This window comes from Peromyscus maniculatus, chromosome 3 (genome assembly GCF_049852395.1).
Source record: "Peromyscus maniculatus bairdii isolate BWxNUB_F1_BW_parent chromosome 3, HU_Pman_BW_mat_3.1, whole genome shotgun sequence".
In the NCBI taxonomy this organism is placed as follows: Eukaryota; Metazoa; Chordata; class Mammalia; order Rodentia; family Cricetidae; genus Peromyscus; species Peromyscus maniculatus.
Window position 1 is genome coordinate 87,922,935 of NC_134854.1, and position 18,846 is coordinate 87,941,780.

An 18,846-nucleotide genomic window follows, 5' to 3' on the forward strand; every position below is an offset into this window, starting at 1 on the left:
GATGCATTATGTTTTAGGTACACAATAAATCAAATATGTTGATTGTGAAATTAGATATAATTTTCCACACAGAATTTTAAAGAGCTTATTCTAGTTGAACTTCAGATGGATCCATTTACAAAAATCATCTCTTTTATTCATTTTTCACCCCTTCTTGAACTTAAAAAATAAAGTAAAATTTTAGTGTCTTATATATCTTAGCATTTTCTAAGCCAGCTTGTCACTCATGTTTAAATAATGTTAAAATTTACTATTTCTTTTCACAACCACCGGCAAACGCAATTCTGGAGATCTGACACCCCATGCTGGGTTCCACGGGCACTTCACCCGTGTAGTACACATACATCCATGCAGGCAATACACTCATACATAATAATAGAAAATCTTTTGAAAAAACAGAAATTAAACATTTTTTTGACCTGTTCATGGCTTGTATTAGCTTCCACCCCCCATTTCTAGTACAAATCTTCTGCTGCTTCATTGTCCTTCTCCTTCACTTTGAGGCCATTTGTGTGAGAGTTCTATGCTGTACTGTGTCACCCATGCTTCTCACTTCAGCATTCAGTGATTTCAGCGGATAGTCCAGGGCTTTTCCAAAGCAGTCTTCTTTAGATCTGTAGCCTAAACTACTAAAGCAACATTTGTCCAGTTAACCTAAACTCACTTATTCTTATAACAACTGTTTCTTAGGACATGCTCTTTCTTTCTCATTCTCCTACATTTCCTTCACTGTTTTATTCCTCCATGTCATGCTTTACTCATTTCTATATCTTTCCTGCAAATGCCTCCCCACATCATTTCTTTTCCTATAAAGTCACTAAAAGGATTAAAAAAAAACCAAAGTAACAAAAAAGCAAGATGTGTGTAACAGGCAGATTGGTGAGACAGGCAAATGTTTAATTTGTTAGAAATACCAAACATGATACCTTTACACTGGTGTGGAGACTAACTCACCTAGCACAGTGCCATAAGCTACCCCTTGGTCTCCATTATACAGCTCCACTGTGACTTGTAAGAATTCACTTTGTCCTCCACAGTTCAAACAAGCACTCCTGAACACTTTTCCTAACTACCCCAGACTTCTTGTCTCCTTATATTCCTCCTGTATTCCTTTCTGCTGGAACCATCAGGGTTGACAAATCACACAGATTGGATTTCAACTACCACCTATCCCTCAGTCAGAATATTTTTGTAATACTATACACAACACTTTAAATTCTATTATTTATAATATTCATTCACACTAACAGTTAATGATTGTACAGACTAATGAGGTTTGGTGCGACATTTTCATACACGCATTTATAGCACACACTGAACAAATCCAATCATCCTTTCTCCTGCTCCTGGCCTTCAATACCTGGCAATCACTATTCTTCCTAATTGACTGTATTTAGTTTCCACTTATGAGAGAGGACATGCAATACTCGTCTCTCTATGTCTGCCTTATTTTACTTAATATAATGTCTTTCAGTTCCATGCATTTTACATTAAATAACAGGACTTCATTCTTCTTTGTGGCTAAATAATACTTCGTGGTGAATATGCATGTACCACATTCTCATTATCCACTAATCTGTTGATGGACTACTAGACTGATTTCATATCTTAGCTACTGAGAATAATACCACAAATAAACATGGTTGTGCAGATTCGTCCTTGAGTGTTTATTTCAATTCCTTTGGGTATATCCCAAGAAATAGCCACAAGTGGATTGTGTGGTAGTTCTCTGTTCAGTATTTTGAGGAATCATCACACATGAATTTATAATGGCTGTTCTAGTTTTGAAAGGTCCATTTTTCCACATGCCAAACAGTATTTCTCTCTTTGTATTTTCTTCTCTTTGCAATGTTGAGGATTGAGTCTAGGGCCCTATACACACACATACACACTCATTCTCTCTCTCTCTCTCTCTCTCTCTCTCTCTCTCTCTCTCTCTCTTTCTCTCTCTCTCTCTCTCTCACACACACACACACACACATCATATATATGCTAGTGAGATGTGTGTATATATATATATTGCATTTCAGCTATGAATGTTTGTTATGGAATAGCTATTCTAATAGCTTTAATTTCCATTCCCCTGTTACTACTTTTGAGCATTTTTTTTTACATATTTCTTGGCCATTTGTACTTCTTCTTTTGAGAAATATCTATTCAGATCATGTGCCTAGTATATGAAGTGGATAGTTGTTAAAATTTAGTTATCATATCACATATTAATCATACCAGATTGACTGGGTTTTTTCTATACAAGTAACAGACAGTATCATGCTAACAGGAATTTAAAAGAAACTAATCCTGACTCTCTTTTGTCAACAAACGTTGGCTTTTTTTAATGAATGGGCAAACATTATATTACAACTATTTTTACTTTCATTTCTATCTTCACAACTGAAACCTTGGGAAAAGATTTTTCTAACGTATTAATAATTTTTATACCTTACAAATGAGTTCTAAACTCAGAGAAAAGGTAGTAAATGCCTCTTAAATGTATCTCACCTTTTAATTACTTAGTAAAAACATATAATTGGCATCAGGAAAATAGAAATTTAATAAGACTTTTTCAAGAAATCTTCACATAATTGCTAACATAGTAATAAAGAAATCAACCATGAACTTTTTTCCCAATGGGTCTTTGTATAGTTCTGCCTTTTTAAATCTTTAATGACAAAACATAAAATTAAATTAAACTATGCTAGTCAGACTGTCACTGATCTGACAAATAACTGAGAAAATACCCACTTAAAACAGGAAGCATTTACCCTTGTTCACAGGGTCAGAGGTCTCAGTTTATTGCTTTGGGCCTAAGGCAAGGTTGAGCACCATGGACAGGAGCATGTGGGCGTGCAGAACAGCTTGAACAGCTCATGCCATGGTGGACAGGACACAGCAATAGACGGGAAAGCGTAGGAAACAAGGACATCCTTCAGAGGCACCTCATAGCAACCTACTTCCTCCATCCAGGCCCCACCTCCTAACACTTCCACCACTTCCTAATATCACGCCAACGCTGACTCTAATAACTAGTTAATGTATTGACGAAGTCAGAGTCCCCACGACACACCTGCCATTTGACAGAGCCACCAGCTGGGGAGCAAGCCTTCAACACCTGAGCCTTCAAGACACTTCACATCCAAGTCACAATACCAACGAGAAAAATAAGTACCAGACTTTATATCATTCTCCAAAAATTAACTAAACCAAGATTTCAGAATGAAGAATACAATGAAGAATATTCACCACACAAGTCAGGTTGTAGTTATTAATACACAAATGCTAGATACTGTGTGCTATTTCTATATGAGAAAGTCTATAAGCATATTTTTGGAAATAACTTTTTTCAGCTTCCCTTCATGTTGATGATAGTGTGACATAAGTTAGGGGAGGTGTATTTTGGCTCAACGTAAAGATTACCTGAAAACAGAGAATCGCCATCTATTTGGAAGCAAAAGGATGGCATCTAAACTGACAATTTTATTTATTTTATTTTATTTTATAATTTAATTTAATTTTATATATCAGCCACGGATTCCCTTGTTCTCCCCGCTCCTGCACCCCCTGCCATCCCTCCAACCCACCCCCCATTTCCATCTCCTCCATGGCAAAGACTCCCCTGAGGATTGAGTTCAACCTGGTAGATTCAGTCCAGGCAGGTCCAGTCCCCTCCTCCCAGGCTGAGCCAAGTGTCCCTGCATAAGCCCCAGGTTCTAAACAGCCAGCACATGCACTGAGAACAGGACCCAGTCCCACTGCCTGGGGGCCTCCCAAACAGATCAAGCCAATCAACTGTCTCACTTATCCAGAGGGCCTGATCCAGTTGGGGGCTCCTCAGCTATTGGTTCATAGTTCATGTGTTTCTATTCATCTGGCAATTTGTAAACTGACACTTTTATTATTGGGGAATTACTGTCACATATTTTCTAATCTACTTGATCTCCCATTTAAACAAAACCCTAGGTTCAGTGAGCATTTATTTTGTTGGTGGCTGGTATAAAAAGGGGTACACACTGCCATACTCAATTTATATGTGGAAAATTCCAGCATAAGCAATCTTATTAATGTACATGATTGAGAACTAACCTGAAACTTGGGGGCAGGGAGGGGAGACTACTACAGAGGTTACTTTTCTCAGCTATGACTAAACACAAGGCAAACAACCTAGGTAAAGAAAGTCTTCCTGCTGACCATAGTTGAGGGTGCAGCCATGATGGTGGAGAATGCTCACAACAGGATTGGCTCATCTGGCAGCAGGTGGACCAGGAGGCAGAGATAAGGAATGCCTGCATTCTGCTAGCTTCTTCCTCCCCTCCCCCTCCCTCTCCCCGCTCCACTTTTCTTCAGTCCAGGACCCCGGCACATTCAGGGAAGAACTCTATTTATTCTTTCTGGCAATGACTTCACAGACATACCCTGAAGTGTGTCTCCTAGGTATCTATATCTAGCCAAGCTGAAAATGAAGGCTACCCAGATAACCATTGGAGTATTTCAATGAACTATAAACAGAAGGAAAGTTAAAAAAATAAAAATAAAATAAAAAACCTCTCCCAGAAAAAAATTTTTTTTAAACTTGAAGTAACCTGATTTTTCTGTTTAAGTATTTTCTTTCTACAATATTTAGCACTGACAAATATTTGAGAAAGACCCAAATTTATGGTCTACTAACTTTATATGTGGCACTCTTTCAAAAATATTTTTCTTCTTGGTTAAACAAGAGTTCTATTATTAGATAGTCTATGTAACAAAATTTCATCTATATTTATATATTAGGTAATAAAGCAATCCTATATTTGATATATTCATAAACAGACAAAATTATAAGCATAAAATATCTAAGTTAAATAACCCAGTGTTCTTTTGCTGAGAAGGGACATCATGACCATTGAACTCTTATAAAGGAAAGCATTTAATTGGGGCTTGCTTACAGTTTAGAGTTTAATCCATTGTCATCATGGTGGAGAGCATGGTGCTTATAGGCAGACATAGTGATAAAGAGTATCTGAGAGTTCTGCATCTAGATCCACAGGCAGCAGGAAGAAAGAGACACTGGGCCTGCCTGGTTTGGCCTTTTGAAAACACAAAGGCCACCCCTAATGACATACTTCCTCCAACAAGGGCATACCTACTTCAACAAGGCCACACCTCTTAATCCTTCTCAAGTAGTGCCACTCTCTGATGACCAAGCACTCAAATATTTCAGCCTATGAGTGTTATTCCTATTCAAACCACCACAATAAGTAATTATAAAATGATTTAACACATTAAATACATTTTGCTCATTTAAAAAGGGTCATGGTTTATTAGCTGCTCACAAGACTGCTGTGCACTTAGTTTTCATATCTAAACCATTTTGAGCTGATCTAAATTCTAATTGCATTTGCATTTTAAATATGTGCACCTGTATTCTATATAATGTATTCCAAATATGTGTGTTTGTGTGTGTGTGTGTGTGTGTGTGTGTGTGTTCACTTTTCCCTCACCAAGGATTAAATACACATAAAATACTGTGTAAGGCTGGCAAGATGGTTCAATGAGTCGGCGCACTTGCTGTTAAGCCTGGCAGCCTGAGTTCCACACCCAGAATCCACATGGGAGAAAGAGAGAACTGATTCCTGCAAATTGTCCTCTGATATCCACACATGCACAAAACTCCTCCTCCCACAAATAAATATAAAAAGTAAATTGGAACTATCACCAACATGATAACATTGCAACAAATGCCATATAAATAACAAATACAGTAAATAACAAAATATGGTAATGCTTTCTGATAATAGGTCATCTGTTTTTGTTATAAGAATTTATATTAGTTTTCAATACTATGTCATACTTAATTTTTACTAAAAATTTACCATGTGTGCAATCATATAATTAAAATTATAAACTCTATCATTATGGAAATATATCTGTTGATTTTTTTTTTTTAAAGCAATGCTGGGTCTGGAGAAATGGCTCAGGAGTGACCAGTGTTTGCTGCTCTTCCAAAGGACTTGAGTCTGGTCTCCAGCAACCAAGTTCAAGGGATATGTCACCCTCTTCTGGCCTACACAGGCACTGCACTCACATGCATAAATGCACACTCAGACATATGCATAAATAATAATACAAATAAAATCTTTAAAGCATTGCTAATTAAATGTCATCATTAAAATTTTTTAGGTGTTCTTGTTTGAGCACCTGAGTCTCACATTAAAGTATGAGGTAGGGGAATAGGACTTTAAGAGATTTAACACTCTACAATTTAATCATTAAAACCATGTAAATATATGTATATTCATTAGACATTATAAATGAGCCTTAGTAATCAGAACAGAAAATGAGTGATTTATTAATTCTTCTTATTCACATAAAGTGAAAAGTATACTATGTAAGAAAAAAATAAGTGCTGTGGGATGGTCTTTCTGTATGCCGTGAATTTGTATTGCTCCCATTGGTTAATAAATAAAGCTGCTTTGGCCTATGGCAAGGCAGGATAGGAGCCAAGTGGGAAATTCAAGCAGAGATACAGGGAGAAGTAGGGCAGAGTGAGAGGAGCACCACCCAAGGAGCAAGATGGCAGCAGACTGATAATGCCATGGCCATGTGACAATATATAGATTAATAGAAATGGGTTCATTTAAGCTGTAAGTGCTAGTTAATAATAAGCCTGAGCCACGGGCCAAGCATTTATAATTAATATAAGCCTCTGAGTAATTATTTTATAAGCAGCTGCGGGACTGGGAGGGACAAAGAAAAGCCTCCAGCTACAAACAAGGGATGAGGATATAGCTCAGCTGATAGAGTGCTTGTACAAACTCCTGCTTTCAATTCCTACCACTAATAAACTGGGCATGGTGATACATACCTGTGATTCTAGCAGTCAGCTGGTGGAGGCAGGAAGATAAGTTCTGGTCACCCTGGGCGACATAAAAAGTTTTAGGCCAGCCTGGGATACATGAGAGCCTGTTTGAAGAACAACACAAAAAAGAAATTGAGTAACACTAAGTTTTGTGATTAAAAAAAAAAGAATAAAAAACCCTCAAATACTTCAAATCCACATAAAACCCCTACTGTATAAAAATACTATTTTTAAGAAAAATTGGCATATTAAAATTGCACAAAAATATGATATGCATATCCAGTTTTATGAGTTTTAGAATAAACTGCTTAATTTCAAGAACCCACTTACATATATTCCCAATATGTGTGGTGCACATATATTAAATTCTAAAAATAGTGTAAGTTCTGTTTTATATTTCAATTCAACATTTCATTCTGAAGTTCCCATTCTCACACAAATGCCTAAAAACTATTAACAAGCATTCAAGTTTTATTGTACAGGTAAACACTGCCCTCTTCTGGCAATTGCAAATATTTGTGTATCTGCACCAAACTTTATGGCTTACTACTGCAAATCTCTCAACAAATTATGTGCATTAGATAATGAGTAAATGTTCTTAGCCCAAATCTCCTCCCTCCAAAAAAAAAAAAAAATCCTCACAACAATAAAGACACTTATCGCCATGTTTCCAAACAGGTATGCTTTAAAAGGAGACTAAGCTAAGCTGTCTAAACTCTCCAATAAATCTGCCACTAAGTAGATACTGGATCTTGGACTAACTCTACAACCAGTCTAGACCTTAGTCCCTATCTATAAGATTATTTAACTAAGTCATTAATGGAGCTTTTCAGCCTAAAATTTCATGTGCTTCTAGATTTAGAAAAAAAATCAAATACATGTTTTAATACCCTAATAAAAATATAGGACTACTTATGACATAATCTCCACATTTATTTGGTTTATTCATAAAAAGACTGAGTGTTTATTGTTTCAATTCTCTTTAGAAAAAAAAAGACTCAATTTTTATTCCTTCCTGTTCAAACATCCTTTCCCTAGACAATACACAGCAAGAGTCCACTGAATTATGAGGAAAAGTAAACACAAGAAATGGAGACGTTTCCAAGAAGCATTTATAGCACTGCTTTTGATAAGGTGTGTGGGAAGGGGTTAAACCAAGTGCCCAAAAGTAAATAAGAAAGAAACCAACCTTCAAATTCCAGAATCTTAAATACTGCTGTGATAAATTAGAAAAATCCTTCCACAGTTTGGGAAGAAAGAGCATGGTACCTCAGCTTTATCTATGGCACCGTTTCATTCTTCTTCCTCATCTGTCATCAACTCCTGCTCCACAATTTCTTTCTCTGCTGCATCCTTTCTCTTTTTTCAGATTTTTTTTATTTTATTTTATTTTATTTTACAATACTATTCAGTTCTACATAACAGCCACAGATTCCCTTGTTCTCCCCCTTCCTGCCCCCCTCCCCTTCCCCCCAGCCCACCCCCCATTCCCACCTCCTCCACATCAAGGCCTCCCCCGAGGACTGAGATCGACCAGGCAGGTCCAGTCCCCTCCTCCTAGATTGAGCCAAGCGTCCCTGCACAAGTCCCAGGTTTCAAACAGCTAACTCATGCAACAAGCCCAGGACCTGGTACCACTGCCTAGATGCCTCCCAAACAGATCAAGCCAATCAACTGTCTCACCTATTCAGAGGGCCTGATCCAGTTGGGGGCCCCTCAGCCTTTGGTTCATAGTTCATGTGTTTCCATTCGTTTGGCTATTTGTCCCTGTGCTTTATCCAACCTTGGTTTCAACAATTCTCGCTCATATAAACCCTCCTCTTTCTCACTAATTAGACTCCCGGCACTCTACCCCGGGGCCTAGCCGTGGATGTCTGCATCCTGATTCCTCAGTCCTTGGATGGGGTTTCTGGCACAACTATTAGGGTGTTTGGCCATCCCATCACCAGAATAGGTCAGTCCCAGATGTCTCTCGACCATTACCAGCAGTCTTTTGTGGGGGTATCTTTGTGGATTTCTGTGGGCCTCTTTAGCTCTTTGTTTCTTCCTTTTCTCATGTGGTCTTCATTTACCATGGTCTCCTATTCCTTGTTCTCCCTCTCTGTTCTTGATCCAGATGGGATCTCCTGCTCTCTTTCCCTCGACCCTCGCCCTTCATTGTTCCCACTCATGTCCAGGCTGTTCATGTATATCTCATCCATTTCTCGTCATTGGGTGATCCCAGTGTCTTTATTGGGGTCCTGTTTTCCAGGTAGCCTCACTGGTGATGTGAGTAGCAGTCCAGTCATCCTTGTTTCACATCTACTATCCTCCTATGAGTGAGTACATACCATATTTGTCTTTCTGAGTCTGGGTTACCTCACTCAGGATGATTTTTTTCTAGATCCATCCATTTGCCTGCAAACCTCATTTCATTGTTTTTCTCTGCTGAGTAGTATTCCATTGTGTATATGTGCCACAATTTATTTATCCATTCTTCAGTTGAAAGGCATCTAGGTTGTTTCCAGGTTTTGGCTATTACAAACAATGCTGATATAAACATAGCTGAGCAAGTGCTCTTGTGGTATGATTGAGCATTTCTTGGGTATATGCCCAAGAGTGGTATAGCTGGATCTTGGGGGAGATTGATTCCCAATTTTCTAAGAAAGCGCCATATTGATTTCCAAAGTGGTTGTACAAGCTTGCATTCCCACCAGCAGTGGAGGAGAGTTCCCCTAGTTGCACATCCTCTCCAGCATAAAGTGTCTTCAGTGTTTTTGATCTTAGCCATTCTGACAGGCATAAGGTGGTATCTCAGAGTTGTTTTGATTTGCATTTCCCTGATAATTAGAGATGTTGAGCAATTCCTTAAATGTCTTTCAGCCATTTGAGTTTCCTCTGTTGAGAGTTCTCTGTTTAGTTCCATAGCCCATTTCTTAATTGGACTGTTGGTCGTTTTGATGTCTAATTTCTTGAGTTCCTTATATATTCTGGATATCAGTCCTCTGTCAGATGTGGGGTTGGTGAAGATCTTTTCCCATTCTGTTGGCTGTCGCTTTGCCTTGTTGACCATATCCTTTGCTCTACAAAAGCTTCTCAGTTTCAAGAGGTCCCATTGATTGATTGTTTCTCTCAGTGTCTGTGCTACTGGTGTTATATTTAGGAAGTGATCTCCTATGCCAGTGTGTTTAAAACTACTTCCTACCTTCTCTTCTAGCAGGTTCAGAGTAGCTGGATTTATGTTGAGGTCCTTGATCCACTTGGACTTAAGTTTTGTGCATGGTGACAGATATGGATCTATTTGCAGCCTTCTACACGTTGATATCCAGTTATGCTGCATCCTTTCTTATTCAACCTCTCTGGCAACTGTTTAGTTCAGGCACTCAACATCTTAAACCTTCATATTATAATATCTATAACAGTCGATTGGTTTCAATTGTGATCTGCGTACTAGCATTAGAAACACTTGGGGCACTTGGAAGATGTGCCATCTCCTGGACCCCGTACACGGTACAATATAAAAACTGTAACCTGAATCCCATGTGTATTCTTATATGCTCTGGTACAGGCTTTACATACTCAAAGAGGAGGAGCATATGACCAAAGAACTTAAAAGCAGGCTAATTTGCCGGGCAGTGGTGGTGCATGCCTTTAATCCCAGCACTCGGGAGGCAGAGGCAGGCGGATCTCTGTGAGTTTGAGGCCAGCCTGGGCTACCAAGTGAGTCCCAGGAAAGGCGCAAAGCTACACAGAGAAACCTGTCTCAAACAACCAAAAAAAAAAAAAAAAAAAAAAAAAAAAGCAGGCTAATTTAATTGCAAAGAAAGGATTTCTATAGTGTGTGTGTGTGTGTGTGTGTGTGTGTGTGTGTGTGTGTGTGTGTGTGTGTGTGTACAACTTGCAGCAGGGTAAACTCCTCCCAAGGAGCTGCAGACTTGGAGGCAAGCACCTTTACTCTCTGAGCCTTGAGGACCCAGTCCCCTTCATCTTACTCCTCCAGAAAAGTCCCGTTCCCACACAAAACACAGGCTCTCCCCAACTTGAAACTATCCACGAAGCTGAGACTGTACTTCAGGAATATGCAGACCACGGGCTTAGCAGGTGAGCTTCCTTCCCTCCACCCTCCCAGGTCCTCTTCTAATCATCGGACCAGAGACCCCACCCACCAAGGACCCTCCGGGGCATGAAAGTCCGGGAACGCTGCGCGAGGCCCTCTCTGCGCCTGCGCAAGTGTCTGCCAGCGAGGGCGGAGCCAGGGACAGATACAAGTCGCTATGGGCGGGGCTTAGGGGCGGTTCGCTGGTCCTCATGGGGCGGGGCTTACAGCGGAAGCCGAGGTTCCGAACGGAATTTTGAGGCGAAGAGACTGGTCAAAGCGGGTTCGGTCGTGTGGGTGGAGCCTAGGGCGGAAACCGGAAGCACGGGGCGGGCTTAGGGAGAGATTAAGTGTTGATAGGACCAGGCTGGGGCCGGAAGCCGGCGGGGTAGGTGGGGCTTCGCGCACGTTGCGCCTGCGCACGTAGCGCCCCGTGGGCTGCGTAGTTACTTTTGAACCGGGTGGCGGGGAATAGCTGAGCCGTAAGGGCGCCGTGTGCCGTGAGGTCGACAGGCTTCTCCGTTAGACCTAGTGATGGCACAGCAGCTCGCCCGGGAGCAAGGCATCACCCTGCGCGGGAGCGCGGAGATCGTAGCCGAATTTTTTTGTGAGTGCTCAGTGCGGGTCCCCCGCTGCCAGAGAGCGGCCTGGCCCGGGCCCCAGGACGCGCGCTAGGGCGGAACCACCGCACGGTCTCCCGCTCGTTCCTCCCGCTGGCGGGCGGGGAACGCTGCGCCGCCCCGCGCGGGCTTCCGCCTCCTGGAGCAGAAGGGGCTCACCGCGAGGGAGCCATCCCACTCGCTCTTTGAAAGCCGGGGTCCCTGTTGACATCCTCCGACCACATAATCTGTATTTACACTTAGATTGCGAAACGGTGAAATTTGGCATTGCTGAGTTAAAGGTTTTCCATGTTGCCTTGTGCCTGCTCTGCTTTCTGGAAGACTTACAAACGTGAGTCGACGTTTATGTCTTTATTTCTTCCATTTTCAGCGTTTGGCATCAACAGCATTTTGTACCAGCGTGGCATATATCCATCGGAAACCTTTACTCGAGTGCAGAAATACGGACTCACCTTGCTTGTAACTACTGACCCCGAACTCATCAAGTATCTCAATAATGTGGTGGAGCAGCTAAAAGGTAATCACATTTGAGTTTTGCATCTTACAGGGTTACATTTATAAGGGTAGCATAAAGCAATATGCCTTCTGCATACAGTGCTTCTGAATTGGGAGGAAGCAGATAATGAAGAGAAATCCCACCCTTTCTCCCACTGCTTGTAAGTAGGCTTAATGTCTTGATGTTAGGAGTCTTGGAGCCTTAAGTGCCTTATCAGCTGCTTAAGGAATGCATTTTGCAGTTTACAGTACAACAAATTGGTAATTTTACACAGAATGATTTCGCTCTTCTGAGGCATAGATTAATATGTGGTAATTGTTGTAATTAGGGTATTACTAAATAACAATATACAGGAAAGTTTTACATTTTTACTTCAAAACTATTCTCCTTTATCTTTCTTAAAAGTTGTGGCAGTAATTCAATATCTGGACACTTTATTGATTCATTGGTAGCTCAGTGTTATACTGTCTGTTAGATCAATATTTATTTCTACCTGTTTTTATTCCTTCTGGAATTCCTTATTTCTCAGGTTGCACATCACTTAGGATTGCCACTCTAATTATGATCTGTGTTTAGCCTTGTATCTCCCAACGTAGTCTTACAAAATACCAATTCAGAAAGCATTGCCAATGTCTTTTTTCTCTTTGAGTTTTTATTTTATGTGGCTGGGTGCTTTGCCAGGGTTATGTCTGTATGTATCAGGTGCATGTCTGTCTGGTTCCTGAAGAGGATGTCAGTTCTCAGGAAGAGCAGCCCATGCTCTTAACCACTGAGACATTGTTCCAGCCCCCAGAAATGCTTTTCTTAAGAGTGTTTCAGTTTGTTTCTATTGTAGTTTCATTACAGTGTTAACTGCATTTCTGATAACTTCAGCATTAAAATGGCCTTCTTTTGGTGACCAAGTGAACATAGTTAGCTTGACATCTCTTTTGTTTTGTTTTGTTTTGTTTTGCTTTTGAGACAGGGTTTTTTGTAGCTCTGGATGTCCTGAAACTTGTTATGTAGACCAGGCTAACCTTGAACTCACAAGTGGTGGGACTAAAGGCATTCACCACTATGCCGAGCTTAAGGCCATACTCCAAAACGTTCCTTACTATTCATATCCATAGTAGAGTATTCATCAACACTTGTGCAGGTTGAGTATGAATTCACAAGCAAAGAAGGTAGGGTTTACTCTTTACAAATTTTCTCAATCTTACATTAGTGACATTTTGATCTGGGTATTTAGTGGGGAGCTTTCCTGTGTGTCATAAGATGATGTGGCAGCATCCTAGCTCCTGCTCACCAGATGTCAATTAACACATTCCTGGCTATGACCATCAGATGCATCTGTATATTGCCACAGGTAGCCTGGCTTGGTTGAGAACTTCTTTAGTGGGTTAGACTGCTAGAATAGGAAAGATGAAGTACTTAGTAAATACGTGGAGATAGACTTCTATTGTCAAGTGCAAACAAGATATATATACACTGAGAACAGCCTGTCTCTTGTCATTCTCCCAAACATGCTTCTGCATAATAAAAACGAGATGTAGGATGATCTCCCAAATGGTTTATCAGTGACAAGGTCAATAGTCCAACCAGCAATGAAGTCAGAAACCTGAAAACTACCTCAAAATAATTCTTATTCAAAGCTAATGGAGTAAATCTTAACAGTTTTAAGCATGAAATCTGCTTTGTTTCATCTCTACCAGTTTATCCAACGAGCTTTGAATCCTAAGTGTCTGTAGACCCCCTTCTACTCCCTCCAGTGTCTGTATCACCCCTTTTACTACCAAGGGTGATAGTTTAGGAACACAAGGTTAATCGATTACTCTACCTAAAACATAGTTGTGATTTTTCTGATTCTTTTTTTTTTCAGATTTTTGAAACTTTAATAAGATTTTAAAAACATGACTTTAAACTGAAAAACATACACATTTTGCACACAAATATTGTAATATGAATCAACTCCAACTCCATTTGAAAACATGTGAATCAAATTACAGTTTTAGAAGTTAGTATTCACATTTAAGCAAGTTAGCGCCTTGCTGAATTTAGCCTTTGTAAAAAAGAGACTTAGTGCATATTTTAACGGTACATTGTGACTGTCTACCATTTGTTGGTTTTTCACCTTATTAAAGATTATGTTCTTGAAAGTTGGTAAATAACGGCTAACCTCCTATGACATATGGAATTTCCAATGGTAAGTTACATTTTGTAACAACACTTTCTATAGATTTCTTTCCTATCTTAAAATTTAAAAGCAATCATTGTAAGGATTGCTGATTTTTCTGATTCTTAAAAGTATAGTTTCATTAATTCAACACATAAGGTTTTATATCATATAACATCTTGACTTATTAATATAGTCTCCCTTTCTTTGCAATTATCCTTCCAAATTACATATGCTCTTCTGAGTATTTAAGGGCTAGACTTCCCTCTCCTTTGCACAGTTAGTGCAAAAACTAAATCTATCCTTTACCTACCAGAATGGATCAGATTTTTTTTATGCTCTTATACTATCTGTTACTAATAACCACCACAGATATGACATGACAGCTGTTTTAGCAATGGTTAGATGAAAAACTATCTCATATTCTTTCTCTTAACTGTGAATAACAGTGGAAATACAGGAAAGGGCACTATGATGCCCTTGGTTGTACCTATTAGCAATGTAGAAAATTTAAAATTGGCTAAATTATTAATGGAGAACTTTTTCCTTATGTATGCAAGGAAGTCCAGAATACCACTGTGAGGAGTGTGTAATGCTGAAGTTGGTCTTTAGGAGAGTTTGAGCTGTAGTTAGAGCGTGAGAGATGCCCTGTGTGTTGCAGACTGGCTCTACAAGTGCTCAGTGCAGAAACTGGTGGTGGTCATCTCAAACATTGAAAGTGGAGAGGTCCTTGAAAGATGGCAGTTTGATATTGAGTGTGACAAGACTGCAAAAGAGGACGGGTAAGTGTGAATTCAGTTACTCCTACTTCTGTTGTTACATGAGTTCAAATTGTGTGTTTTTAAAGATACCGGCTTGTGAGGGACTTCTGAGTTCCTCAGCCTGTTAGTAGTTGTGTAGCTAAGATGCTTTTAACACGATGTCTTTAGGCTAACCCAGTGAAGTTTGACCATGTTTCTGGTTATACCAGAACTGTGATATAATATGTGGACCATTTAATCAAGTGCTTAAAGGTACTGTTAACTTCAGGAGATGAACCTACACCCATTCCTAACTTAGATGTAGCTCTGCTTCATCTAACGCCATGGACTTCGTAAACTTTGAAGATTGTGATCCTTTTACGTCAGAGTGCCTGTTATGCTAGGCATTCTTTTCTGTAAGTTCCTGTAATGAAGAGCATTTTGCTCTTTGATCTGTAGGAAATTTTTAGCTTATAAAATATTGTATGTGTAATTTATTTTACTTGACTCAATAAGAATTAGGTATTTAGATGTTACTAAAAATACCAAAATTCTACCAAGTTTATGTGTTAGAATCCATTTCCCTTCATCTTAAAGAGTTACTGGAAATATCCTTATTGGGAGTGGTTGAGAAACTTAATAACCATCATACATTGAATAACCTGATACTAAGATCCGCCCTGAAGGATGATGGGAAGGACAGATGGAGATACAGTAGCCCAAGAATACCTCTAGCCATTAATCTTTAGTCTCCTAATGTATTGTTTCTGTGTTGTTTGAAGCATTTTGTTCAGATAAATGCTCACCAGTGTATTTTAATTAACTTAATGAAATCTAGAATGAATCATTTGTTTGGTTCTTCTATAGTGTTTGTAGAGAAAAGTCACAGAAAGCCATCCAGGATGAAATCCGTTCAGTGATCAGGCAGATCACAGCTACTGTGACTTTTCTGCCACTGTTGGAAGTTTCTTGTAAGTATTATACACCCTCTTAAATTTGCTAGGGAAAATGTACACTACTGTTGGGAGGATCTCCACTTGTTAAATCTCTTAATTTATCACTGCCTTGTGATATAATGGGATATGGGAAGCAGCGTGCAGCACAAATACCACATGTGTGTTCCAGAAAATGTGAGGACAAGGGCTGAGTGGTTAAAGTCCTTGCTGAGCAAGTGTGAAGACCTGGATTAGGATCCCCACCAGCAGGACCCTCCAGGTGGTTAGGGTGACCCACCATAACTCCAGCCCAGAAAGGCAGAGTTGGGATCACCAAAACAACCTGGCTAGCAAAACTAGACATGCTGGGAAGCTCTGGGTTTGCTTGAAAATGCCTGCCTCAGTGAATAAAGTGGTAGAGCCACCATTAGCTTGGGGCCTCCACATGCGCACATCCCACACACACACACTCAAGAAAATGAAAACATTCTACAGTACTTTGTGAAAGTTTTCTCACAGTTGTTTTTACTACTTTTACTTTCTATTATGAAGTATACTACTTTGTTCTAAACTCGGTTTTCTTAAGGAAAATCATAATTTGAGCAAGCGAAGCTATCTTTAGCAAGGGGGGATTCAAGTGAGGCCCAGTGAGACAGGCAGAGAAGACAACTCTACTTTTAAAAAGTTCTGTACTTTAATCTCATTTCCACCTTAGGTTCATTTGATCTGCTGATTTACACTGACAAAGATTTGGTGGTACCTGAAAAATGGGAGGAATCAGGACCCCAGTTCATTACCAATTCTGAAGAAGTCCGTCTCCGCTCATTTACTACCACCATCCACAAAGTGAACAGTATGGTGGCCTACAAAGTCCCTGTCAATGACTGAGAGAGGTGAAGAAAGCCAGGATCCAACTTTGATAAATGTGCTTCGTTGTTCCATTTCTTGGGTTCCTCCTGGACTTGCCAGAGTCAACATAACAAGATTGCTGCACATTAGTGAGGGGAACCAACAGATTTTGTCAGCATTGTGGAGTGGATTCCCTTAAAAGTGGTCACTGTAGATAGAAATTCTTTTGTTAGAAAGCTAAATACATTCTTTAACCGTTTAGCTTGGGAATCTTGACCAGGATATAGAGAAGCATCTGAATGTAAATACAGCAGAAGGAACTGAAACTTTGTTTAGTTCTGAGAGTCATGAATACTGCCTTACTGGGTCCATTTGTCCTTTCTCTTTGTATAGACCCCATATTGAAATACATGCTAATTGTTTGATTTTAGTGTATATACCTTGAACTCGCAAAGCAATTGATACTGTTTAATTTCTGTAATAAAGAACTCTTGTTTTAATGTTTTATAAAAATCAAGCTTTAAATGGCAGTGATACAGAAAATTAAGTTAACTCTTGTGTTTTAAATTTGTGTTAGAGTATCTTTGACAAATGGTGTGGTATTAATATAATCAGATACTGCAGTGGATTGAGCGTGTGGATTGTTCTTTTTGATTATGTGCTACCTTCATCTCTCAACAGTGCAGTTAATGTGAAGAGGCAAATGTCCTTTGAAATTAGTTCAAGTATCAGGCTATAGTATCCCTGGTTTTTTGTTTTTGTTTTGTTTAATTTTTTTGTCATACACATTTATTCAGAAGTTATCAGCATAATTTAATGGCATTTCAAGTAAAAACTGAAATGGGTAAAAGACATTATTATCAAATATTGTCTGTGCTAGCAATTCAATGCTTAGACAGGGACTCGAGTGACATTGCTGATTTGGAAACAAATTGGGATGAGAATAGTAAGGATAGTAGTTTAGTAAGTTCAAGGTTTTTCCTGTCTACAAACTGTCTTTCCCCTTGATTAACATGTAATAACAATAGCAAATAAGTTTAAAGTGTTTGTCAGGCAACAAGACATTTGTGAACATACTTAGAGATTTAACTACCCTGGACAACAGAATATAAGACAGTTACATACTGTCGTTAACTCCCCATCACAGGAAGCATGCCATGCCGAGGGCTCAGGTCCAGAGCCACATAACTCAAATGGAGCATCGATGAAGTTGAAGCCTAGACAGGTGCAGGATGCTATTCTGTTTCTCTAGCAGAGCAGAGTACTGCAATATCAGGAGGGAATGGGTAAGAGGCACAGCCAAACCCGGTTACTATGTTAAGGGTACAGACACCATGGTAATGAGCAGTGTGCTTTCAGGGCTGGTTTTCTTAAAGAATCAAATCAATACATTTACTGTGTTCTTTTGTCTCCTGGAAATCAGTTAAAATAAGATCAAAACAAGACACTTCAGATTAAAAGGAATTTAAGTAACTCTAAGAACAAAAATATAGCTGTACAGTTCAACAAGTATACTCTCTTTAAATTGTGTCCGATAAACTAAAACCTTTATTTTAGCAACTCTAGAATGTTGAACCCGGGTTCCAGATTTAGTACGCACATGTGTGTTTGTGAATATTTACATTATATCACACATTGTAAGTGATCGTGACTTGCTCTCTGGGGACGGATTTTTTTTTTCATTTTTCTTTATTAACAAATTTTCTACACCACATACCACCCACAGATCCCCCCTCCTCCCCCCTCCCATCCCCCAGCCCTCTCTCCCAAGCCATCCCGCATCCCCACATCCCCCAAATCAAAAGTCTCCCATGGGGAGTCAGCAGAGCCCAGCACACTGAGCCTAGGCAGGATCAAGCCCCTTCCCACTGCACCAAGGCTGCACAAAATGTCACACCACAGGCACCAGATTCCCAGAAGCCTGCCCATGCAACAGACAGATCCCGATGGGGATGGATTTTATCTGGAATTATTATCAAAGTATTTTGAGCTAAGAAGGGCAGACAATGTTAAGAGATAAACAATACTAAAGTAATTCTTGGCTGAAAATAATGAGCTGGCCTTTTAAAACATTCAATTAGCAACCATGACAAAGGGGCCCAGTTTCATTGAACTTAAATTCCGTAAGGTAAGCCTGAGTT

General features: G+C 39.6%; 1 protein-coding gene across 1 annotated transcript; it reads left to right on the forward strand.

Annotated features, from left to right (window-relative positions):
- Positions 1-11,298: 11,298 nt before the first annotated feature.
- On the forward strand, positions 11,299-17,333 carry Mad2l1 (mitotic arrest deficient 2 like 1). The gene is made up of 5 exons (XM_006988846.4): positions 11,299-11,520; positions 11,904-12,050; positions 14,843-14,963; positions 15,789-15,892; positions 16,572-17,333. The coding sequence occupies exons 1-5, from the start codon at positions 11,448-11,450 to the stop codon at positions 16,742-16,744; spliced, it is 618 nt and encodes a 205-aa protein (XP_006988908.1). The 5' UTR covers positions 11,299-11,447; the 3' UTR covers positions 16,745-17,333.
- Positions 17,334-18,846: the final 1,513 nt, after the last annotated feature.

Excerpts from the sequence above, each read along its gene's own strand:
- Mad2l1 (XM_006988846.4), top strand. The coding sequence starts at position 11,448 with ATGGCACAGCAGCTCGCCCGGGAGCAAGGCATCACCCTGCGCGGGAGC. Across the intron at positions 11,521-11,903 it reads GATCGTAGCCGAATTTTTTT|CGTTTGGCATCAACAGCATT; the intron begins GTGAGTGCTCAG and ends TTCCATTTTCAG. Across the intron at positions 15,893-16,571 it reads GCCACTGTTGGAAGTTTCTT|GTTCATTTGATCTGCTGATT; the intron begins GTAAGTATTATA and ends TTTCCACCTTAG.